The 10,368-nt window shown below is 53.7% G+C and overlaps 1 protein-coding gene across 1 annotated transcript in view; it reads left to right on the top strand.

Annotated features, from left to right (window-relative positions):
• Positions 1-5,260, top strand: part of LOC105305894 (biorientation of chromosomes in cell division protein 1) — a 16,944-nt gene extending 11,684 nt beyond the window's left edge. Inside the window, exons 2-5 of the mRNA XM_011380738.1 lie at positions 757-821; positions 1,265-1,389; positions 3,377-3,573; positions 4,518-5,260. Coding sequence (XP_011379040.1) covers positions 757-821; positions 1,265-1,389; positions 3,377-3,572 — 386 coding nt within the window. The 3' untranslated portion in view covers position 3,573; positions 4,518-5,260. The remainder of the gene's footprint in view (positions 1-756; positions 822-1,264; positions 1,390-3,376; positions 3,574-4,517) is intronic.
• Positions 5,261-10,368: the final 5,108 nt, after the last annotated feature.

Here is a 10,368-nt window from a genome sequence, read left to right as displayed (position 1 = left end):
GTCCTCTCCAGGTTTAGTGGAGAATCCTCGTGAGTCAGTTTTCTTGGCCTTTTGGAAGAGTCCATGCGTGGAGTTAAGGCCTGCTGATCCCTTCATTGATGTCACGTAGCTGACTATTCGCACTTTGGCCACAATAACACTGCCTGATAAACCAGATCTCCCTGGCTTATGACAAGCATTTCTCACGCGGACAGGGCTGCAGGTCATCAAGGTGCAGCTGATCTTGGTGTCTTCAGCTGGTGGCTCAGCTGTAGGTTGCAGGTCGCCCGGGACTGGGTCCCAGCTGTGGGTTGGGGTTAGGTCTGTTGCACATGTACTCATCCTAGGTCCCAGGCTGAAGGGGCAGGGGCTAGCCAGGACACACCCTCATAGAGGGCCATCAGAGCACAAGCGCCAAGCCAGACAGTGCAGCCACGTTTAAGGTCGGTCTCTTGTTACGCACATCCCACTGAGCAGAGCAAATCACGTGGCTAATCCGAGCATCACTGGGCTGGGGTGGCATCCTCTGCCCACCGTGGGGGGAGGGGGGTGCAGAGCACCACCACACCTGGTTTAGGGAAGAGCCGCTCAGAACACGCGTTCCTCGTGTTTACCAAGTTCCCGCGAACTTTGTCCTGATCCCGTTGGGTGAGACACCAGAGACCAGTAAGTGCCCCTCAGCTCCGTTTTGGGCTTCCGTTTTGCTCCCCCTCAGCCCTTCCCGGTGTTCCACAGGCTTTGCCTTGCGTCCACATCTCGCATCATGCTGAGGTTCAGGTGGCCCTTCATTTTTTGCAGAGGGCTTTCCTGGGCCCTCCTTTGTTGCTGAGAATACCCTGCAGGTAAGCAGGGCAGTGATATTAGTTTCCCAGATGGATGTAACTGAGACTCGGAAAGGCAGAGCGCCAGTGAGCGATGGAGCCGGTCTAGAACCCGCTCCTCTGATTTAGAAACAGCCTGGGTGCGACCTTGGCTTTGCCGTGTGGGCAGCGTGTTTACTTTTTATAGGCTAAGTGTGTGATCCCTAAAGGGGGAACAGGACAGAACTAATGAGACCCCCTCGTAGACTTACTTGAAGCGTAAATGGGTTCATAGCATGAGGCATCTGGCATCGCACCGCCCCCCATGACATCGGCACTCACATCGGGGTCCCTTCGCGTCCGCACCGTGATTTCCTGGTTGTGGGGAGCGCCCCGCAGGGTGCGGGAAGCCGCGCTCTGCACGAGTGACCGCCAGGGGCCGCTATGTCGACGTCTCACTGCACCCCTTCTTTCTGATATTTTAGCCCGCTTACCAGAACCTGAGGCAGAAAGTGGATAACTTTGTGTCAACACATCTGGACAAGCAGGAGTGGAATCCCACGATGAACAAAAACCAAGTGCGAAATGGGCTGAGGCAGAGCGTGGTTCAGTAAGTAAGCGAAAAGGCGGTCGGTCTCACACGTCAGGCTCGCAAGGAAGCGAGTGCCCGTCACTGGCCAGGGTGGTGGCACTGCACACAGACGTCACATATGGGTTGCAGCAGGCCGCCCCCTTATTGAAATTAAGGTCTAAGTGAGCAGAGACTTCAGCTGACATCCTTGCTGGTTCCTCCCACCACGCAGGCTTCCCCCGCACTCCCGGCGGGCGCCTCGGAAGGCATCCCGGACCGCGAGGCGTAACCTCCGCGCTCTGCCGGCCGAGCATCCGTGGGAGCTGGAGCTTGGGCACGAGGGTCTTGCGTCTTTGTTCTCACAAGCGAATGCTTAGTTTTACCACCCGTGTAAATTGTCCTGCTTTCTGATTTGGTCTAGACTGTGTTTGACCTGAAACGTGAATTTGGACGTCACACTGGGACGTGTCTCTGTGATTCTTGCGCACTGTGAATTTGAGGCACGTGCTAATGCCGTGTTGAAGGGAAGGTTTTCTGCTAAGCCCTGGAGTGCTGTCACCAGGTGAGGCGCTGCAGGCCTCAGCGTCGGCCACCACCCCCGTTCAGGCCCAGAGCTGCCCCCGAGGTCCACAGCGCGGACAGCTCCTCGGGAGGTCTGGCTCTCCTGTGACCCTAAGCGTGGCTGCGTCCTTTAGCTACATGCCACCTGCTCATTCCCTTCTGCTCTAGGCTCCTGACGAGACTTCGTGTTCCCTCACACGCCTTGCACCAGCCTCCAAGGGCGTGAGCCGCACTTTCTTTGTGCTTTGTTCCCCTGACCAGGCTTCTGCAGCCCGCGAGCGGCCCCGGGACTCTGCCTTGGGGAGACAGGGTTGGGGCGGGGCATAGCTGGAAAGCGGTCAGCTTGTGACTAAGGAGGGGTGGCCTCACCTCCTGGCTGACCTTGCCGTGTCCCGTGCTCTCCTCTGAGGCGCAGACTGTGATGTGGGTCTGCCTGTGCTCCCGGCGCTGAGTTTACATTGTGGCTTCTTGCGATAAGCTGGCGTCATCTGAGTCCAGGGAGCGCTTCGTTCGCCCCTCACCCGAAGCGGTTGGGGGCCTGTTTCAGCCTCACTCGGCGCTGTGTGCCTTCACTCACCTGGTTCCGTTGCTGTACCTGTTGCCCACCTGCCGCAGGACAGAGTTTTTACCCCAAGCAAAGGCGCGAATGGCCCAGCACTCTCAAGTCTGAGAGGAAATAAGTACGACCTACCACGTGCTTGTGACGCTCTCTGAATCTTAATCCCTGAGGACCCTTCCGTTTGACCCTACGTGGACTCTGTTCCAAACTCTCCAGATGTGTGCTTCCTGTCACCGTAACCCTCCTCACTGCCCTGTCCCATGTGTCCGAATGCATACGTCTTGGCTAATTTTTGCTCTGCTGTGCCTTTTAGCCCCTTAGGAGCTCAGAACCAGTTTGTTTCTCGTGTGTTTACTTGCTTGCCTTCGAGATGGCTAGTGCACGTGATAGGTGACAGTCACAGCTTGAATGCCATATGGAGTTGCTGGTGACATAAGCTCTTGCAGCTCTGACGGCTTCGTGTTGCATGAGGCGGGGACAATAGCTGGTTGCTGCGGGTCACCTCTGCTCTGACTAGGGGGAGAAGAGATGTCGGAGGATGTGGACTCAAGTGTGAAGCTCGCTGGCTTCGACAGTGAGATTGAGGTTTTCACTCACCCCGTCATCAGGTTCTTTCTGACCATCTTGTCACTTGTCCTTTGTCCTTGGGACAGGCCGCTTTTCCTTTGTACAGGTGGAGGTGGTAGTGGATGGGATCACGAGCTGGGATAACAGGTGGCTGCTAGCCGTGGACCGCCCCTCAGGTGAAACTGTAACAGCCTGAACTGGATGTGGCAAGTGGATGGCCCTTACCGCCTGAGTGGCTGTAGCTTTGACCAGGTGGCTGTTTATTGGGCTCTCACGTGACGTGTCGGGGACTAGAGTCTCAGGGGCACTACATAACAGAATGATCTCTGTCTCCACAAGGTCGGGGATGTTGGAGGCTGGAGTGGACAGAATAATCTCTCAAGTGGTGGATCCCAAACTGAACCACATCTTCAGGCCACAGATAGAGCGAGCAATTCATGAGTTCCTGGCGGCCAAGAAAAAAGAAGTCATCCTAGCGTCCCCTCCAGAGCTGGAGAGCCAGGACCCTGCGGCCCCGTCCCAGGATGCTCCCTAAGGTGCAGTACCCTTCTGGGGTCCAGGAGCATGCATGTCTGACGTGGGGGGCGATGGGTGGATAGGAGACGGGCGAGCCGTTCCCAGGGGTGTCTGTTCAGGAAGGTATTCACGCAGGTGGACTCCCCAGGAGTCATCTTCACCACGGAGTAATCAGTGTCTTCCTGTGTCAGCGCATGTGCGTCCCTGCCACCAGAGACGAGCGTGTGAACCACAGCTAGACTCCCCGTTAGACACCCGCTGGGGCGGCCGGTGTGCAGGAGGGACGTTCACATGGAAGTCTTGTTTTTCTGAAACTGTTTAAACGAGTCTCGCCCCTGGACAGGAGTTAAGCTCGGGCCTGCGATTTGGATGTAAAATCAAACGAAGCATATTCTAAGGTGGCGTCGTCCTAAATGGGGCCCCACTTCTGCTCTGAGCCCTGCTGGAATTCTGGGTATTTGTGGGGATTTGGTTTTACCACCTCATTACCCTGGGGTTCTTCTGTTACGCATACTTGCTTTTTTATTACATTTGGAATTTAATGGTAAAAATCAGCTGTAGATGCACAAAACAACGCTTTCTTGCAGTGCTTAGAAGACACTGGTAAATGAGAACGTTGGTCACAGGGGAGCAGTGGGCTCGTGCTCAGCCACCGTCAGTGACTGCTGGGTGGGTTTCCTCGTCCCCTCCCTCTGCTTCGGTGTCCTGTAAGAGTCTCTGAGCCGTCTGCCACCTTTGATGAGCATGAGCAAGTGAACAGTGCGAAAGCGTCAGGCTCCCATGGGCCCTCACCCCAGAGAGGAACTGTCTTTGTGGCCATGAGGGAGACCTCAGTGCCATTATGGAATGTCACTCACTCACCTCACGTCTTCCTAGTTTAACTGTAAATTCCTTTGGGATCATCAAATTAAGTAAACGTAGTCTCTTATCAGTAAGCATTTTGATATGATTCTCTTCTTTTCAGAATATGCCTGACATCTGGAAGTTTCATTGGCTTTGGTGAAGAAATAGATTCATTTCCTAACAGTACGACTTCGGAATGAAGACGGGCCAAGGGCATCACTGATTTCAACCTTGACTTCGGGGCAGGATCCAGATTGAACAGGGAGCAAGTTTGACCTGTGTGCCCCTGCACTATGCTGTTATATGGCCAGCCTGTCTGAGGGGATGACACCCAGTAGACACTACAGAGATCTAAAGAAACACTACATCAATCTGGGGTGGTCCAGAAACGAACCTTTAGACTTGAACTTAGGCTATGTGTGGATTTCAGGGTTTGTGCTGAGGGATAAACAAAAGCCACAGTGAGGGAATGTAACCAGTCTCAAAGGTGTAATTTCCAAGAATGACAGTAAAGGTTAGCTGGAAGTAGGTTTTTGACAGTGCTTATTTGATATTGTTTCTGAGTCACGAACTAGAAAGTATAAGCCATTAGCATCAAATAGCTTTAAAGTTGTGAATGTGAATATCTTGTAGCTGTAGTTTCCTTTCCCCTAGAGGTGACAAAACACAGGACCCTAGCGTGCCGAGGTGGCTGACATAGGTAGAAGGAAACGTTTGCAAGTTCTCTGTCCAGGGCTGCTGATCTTGCAAGGATAGGAAGTCTTGGGTGTGTTTATTTTATTCTCGTATTTCTGTTTTTTACAAAAGTGATTAAAGATTAATAATTAGCTTAACTTTTATAATAAAATCATTTGATACTCTGAAGCTTCAACTGCATCTTAGACCCCAGGCTGTGACAGGGAAACCCTTCCGTCTGCCTGCCTGCCTGCCTGCCACCCCTGTGCACAACACGTGATTTCATGGTGGTGAAGGACTGGCGGCCGAGACTCGGGGCTGCTTGCACCCCAAGGCCAGCAGACGGTGCTGGGAGTGGGCAGCGCGCCCTCTGCTCCCCTGGACTGTTGCTGACGCCGGTCTTTAGTCGAGGGCAGCGCGTTACGAGTGTGTAGGAGGCGACCTGGAGAGCTCGGCAAATCAGGTGCTCTGAGAAGTTCTGGGTGGGACCTGAGCACCATGATGAGCTCTGGTCTGCTGCTGGCCCTTCATAAACATTGGCCCGTCCTTGCATGTCAGAGGTTCTCGGTGGCGTCTACTGCTGGGTGTTGTTCAGCTGATACACTGCAACCTACAGTAAGTCCCCACCTAACACCGGTGACCGGTTCTCAGAAACCGCAGCTCTAAGCGAAATGACGGAACAAAACCCACTTCACCATCGGCTAATTGATACAAACGAGTTAAGTTCCCACGGCATATTTCTGGTCGCAAAAGCATCAAACTACTAAATAAAGACCTAAAGCACTCCTAATATTAAACGCTGAAATAAAGGTGAACTCTACATCCATCACCTGACTAGGGGGTCCCCCGACCCCCTTCAAGACATCCATTTGAGAGAGAAATTAAAACAAGGTAATTACTTTACAACCTACTGACTACAGTTCAGGGCCGCAGGGGGCCAGAACCTGTCCCGGCGGCTGCTCAGGGCCAAGGCAGGGGCCCACTCTGGACCGGACACCATGCTGTCCCACCCCACACTCGCTCAGACACACCTTGACCCTCACACACACCTGGAGAAACCCACGTGGACGTGGGGAGAACATGCCAAGGCCACACGGACCAGTCCTGGCCGCGGATCTCTTGTTTTTTGCTTTTTGTGATTTTTTGCTTATCAGCATCACAAGGAAATGACGTTCTCTGAGGCTCTGCTGTATTTGGTTGGTTCCCTGTTAAGCCACTTCCGCCTCGACCACCAGCGCCCCTAAATGAGGCCTGCGCTGCCACATTCAGCAAGGTTTGGGCAGCGTGTGTGCCCTCACGTTAAAGCACGCTGGCCACTTGTTCAGGGCAGATGGCAGGGCCACCTGATGTGTGTTCTGCGTCCCAGCTCCTGATGGCCACGGTCCACTTCCAGCTGAAATGGGTCGCTGTCCTTTCCAGTTTTAGGGTTTGACAACCACAGCTGAAGTGGGCCTCCCGGCCTCTCCACTCGGCCGACAGGCCTGGAGCGGCCAGTCTTAGCAGTCCTATGTTTGGCAAAGAACGTCCTCACCTGACTAGGGGGCCCCCCCACCCCCTTCAAGACCACACACCTTCAGTGGGAAGCCCCCCTCCCTGGGAGGCACCTACCCCAGGAGGCAGGTTTGCACAGCCACTTCCTGGTGACCCGACCACCTGCCCATCCAACACTGACCTCAGCCCAGCCACAAAGGACGAAACAGCCCAGAGAGACCACCCTGCCCACCCCCAAATGCCCGATTATCTACATTTTGTACCTTTCTGAGCAGGCAATTTTTTGGTCCACCTTACTGTTTCCGTGCCAAGCCACCAGAGTTGGTTGGTTTTCTTTTTTCTAAATCACTGTTTTTATCCATTAAGACTAGAGATGATTTCGTTTGAAAAAATCGGATTACAGAAGTAACTAGACACATCAGGCTGCTAGGACAGAGGACGGACTGTGGCTCTCAGCCAAGCCGAACTGAAAGGGAGCCATGCCTCGCTTCCCTCTGGGTAAACAGCTGAACTGTCAGGCTGGGAGAAGGCAAGTCAAGGCAAAGCCTAGGCCTGGGAGACAGTAGCCGGTCATCTGCTAAGCCTACTGCATCCTGAGTGAAATCCACATGCTTCAGGGTCAGCCATGCGGGGCCGAGCAGAGTCACGTGTGTTCTCAGATAAAGGCTAATTCCTCGCTGGGGAAGACAAGGCCACTGGAAACACGGCCCCTAAGCACCCTCGCGGTAGTCCCTCCCACACGGAAAGCTGGTCACGGCCCTCGAGGCTGCACTCGCCGCAGTTGGATTCCTACCGCCATTCGCAAAAGCCCCGTGAAGCTCAGAACTAACCTCTGACACATCGACAGATATCACCAACCTTTAAACGCCGTCAAAGCCTTGGAGTCGTGGGCGTGTTCATTGAGGAGCCCCTTCCCGGTTTCTGACGTCCAGTTCTACTGGCCTGGAGCAGCGTCTACAGGACACCACTCCATCTGGCCCCCGACCTAGCGTGCATGATCGACTGTCACTGCCAGCCACCTCCTCCCAGTCGGGGCTTGCTTTAGCTCCTCCTCGCTCTGTAGCGAAGATTGTGGACCCTCTGTCGGGTATTCGGGCCTCGTTGGATCCTTTTATTGCCGTTTAGCCTTAGCTGCTGTGTACCCATCAAGGGACATGGGGTTCCCGTGTACTCTGTCACTCGCTAGCACTGGGAACTGAATAAATACTAACGGATCCAGCACCTGCTGATTCAGAGATTGGGGAAGCACCAACAGCCCTCCAGGTGACTCTGAATATCATTTTCCTGATACTTCTTAAGACAGCAAGAGATGTTGACTGGTAATACCAGTTTAATTATAATCAGTGGATAAACGTGTCTCTTCTAACAGCTCCTGAGGGGCAAGACTATCATATCATCATCATCATCATCATCATCATCATCATCATCATGCTCCCATTCGTCCCTTGCAAGGACTGTGTCTATGGACATTTTGACTTAGAAATACCTGCATGTAAGTCCAACCCCCTAAGCTTTCAAAAGTTACAAGCAGTCTTCTGACGGCACGCTTGCTAAGACAGGAGAGATGTCCATGGGACCCAGCAAAGTCAGGCAGGGCCTGGCTTGTGCCTGAGCCTGGCACTGAGGTTTAAGTTTAAAAGCTGCATCTGGATCAGCACTGGCGGGGGACCAGGCCCTGCCTCCCTTGGCTGCCTGCAGGACGCCGAGGACAGGGTAGGAAAGCTGGCATGGCCACGCTTTCGGGGGCACTGGGCACGGCACCCCGTCCGTCACCTTGCCCGTGGAGGAGCCAGGAGGTCAATCTTTATAGTCTTGTCACTGGGGGTGGGCTTGACGCCAAGGCCACATGGTAACAATTACCCGTCCTCCCAGACCGGTCACGCCACCTGAGAACCAGCCAGCTGTTCTGACTGCAGTCTCCGGGCGGCCATGTGGCCCTCCTGCCCCAAACACTGCTTGCGGCACACACCCTGCACACTCACAAACTGAAAGGAAGAAGTCGATGAACCAGGCCCCTGCCAGGGGACAGACGTGTTCTAACGCACAATTCACTTAATTCTCACGACCCTGTTCGGTAGGGTTCAGTCTCCATGGTGGCCGAGGAAGCCAAGGCCCAGGGCGAAGCAACGTGTTCATTACACGACTCTGAAAAGGAGGAGCAAGTCGGGAACCCAAGCCTCTCTGAGTTCCAAGCCCTCAATCCCTTTAGCCTTCTGCTTCTCTGCCTCCCTCCCACTTCCCAGAGTGAGTCCGGTCCCCTGGGGTCCGCCCTTCGTTCCAAACGGAGGCAACAGTCAAATCAGTGTGACCTCCGACCATACCTGAGCACACGCCCTCCGTTCCAGCCAGCCTCCTCCCCTGCCTGCAGTCACGTGGGTGTCCAGGGCAGAGTGTGCCAAGTGACGGGCTGTCTGCTCTGCCCTCTGGCCACGTTCTGTGGACCGTGAGTTGTGATTATTGTCTACCGTTTGGTTTTCAGCTAATGAGCAGTATATGAAAATGGGGAAAGTCCCATCTAGATCTGTATTTCTGGCTCCTCACGAAAAATGTCAAGGTTTGGCGACACTTTTGTATTCCCAGCAGGTATGTCATTACAGGAGTCTCAGGTAAGAACTCAGAAGGGTCAAGGGAAACATTCGTTTCCTGCTGTTTCAGGGACCCAAATCGGTTTACTGATCCAACATTACACGTCCTCGAATATCTGGGCTGGCCTTCTTCCCTTTAATTTCTGCTCACACACTGGAACGCTTTCTTCCGAGCCCCTTCCTCTCTTTCTGGTAAGGTTTTGCCAAATACAGGCAATAGCATCATAACATTCTGCTACCATTCCAGTTTCCAGCCCTCTGTCCCCGAGTCACTGCTGCCCAGTTCGTACCACTTCTACTTGCCCAGCCCCAGCCGGTGGCTCAGGGACTATTTGTAACCTTCGACCTGATCCCCACTTCAAGGTCATGTAGTATGAATCTACAGCTCTTTCTTGAGAAGAAACCAGCCAGCGGGTAGTGACAATGAAGAGAAGAAATGGCTGAAGCAGTGACTCAACACCATGGGACAGCCCCTGCCAGCCGAAGCAGGTGGCTCGGCTGACTTCAGGCTTGGTGACGAGAGTAGGGTGACCCCCTGGACTTGAGATTCAAGCTAGCCCTGTGTTTTCTCTTTGTTCTTGCTGTCTTATCGTCCCCACCTGTCCCCATCTGCTTTTTGTGTGTCTTGCTGTGGCTCAGTGCCATCCACTCTGATGGCAGCTGCCCATCTTCCGATGCCCGCCCAGGCCTTACCCCTCATACGCCATGTTAGACCACCTCAAACGTACCCTCCAAATTTGGTCAAAGACTATGCAGCCACTTTCATGAGCTGTGGAAACTAACAGAAACTTCTTTATATTCCATAAGCGATTACTAAGCTAGGACTTTACTGGTTTCCATTCCAAGATATCTCTCCATAAATGCTTGGGTGAGGGTAGATGAAAACACAGCAGACATTACTGGATGAAATCTCCGTAACAGGAGTATGCCATATGTCACTCCGCTTCCCTCGCTAAGTCTCGGCTAGGAACATCTGTGGTTTGCAGTTGTAAAATGGGTCCCATCTGACCCGGACATGTGGGACCACTTCTATCCTGCCTTGGTCCAGCCTCCCAGCGTTCTCACACATCCCCGAGGAAGATGTTTGCGCAGCTGATGCCGGTAAAGTGGTCCTTTATCGCCAGCAGAGCCTTTAGCCCCAAACCCTGACATCAAGCTCCAAGGAGACAAGCTGCCCCACATGGGGGGTGTGTTTGCCCATGCCAGTCCTAGGGTGGCAGA

This window comes from Pteropus vampyrus, unplaced genomic scaffold (genome assembly GCF_000151845.1).
Source record: "Pteropus vampyrus isolate Shadow unplaced genomic scaffold, Pvam_2.0 Scaffold403, whole genome shotgun sequence".
NCBI lineage: Eukaryota > Metazoa > Chordata > Mammalia > Chiroptera > Pteropodidae > Pteropus > Pteropus vampyrus.
This window is presented reverse-complemented; position numbering and strand designations above follow the sequence as displayed.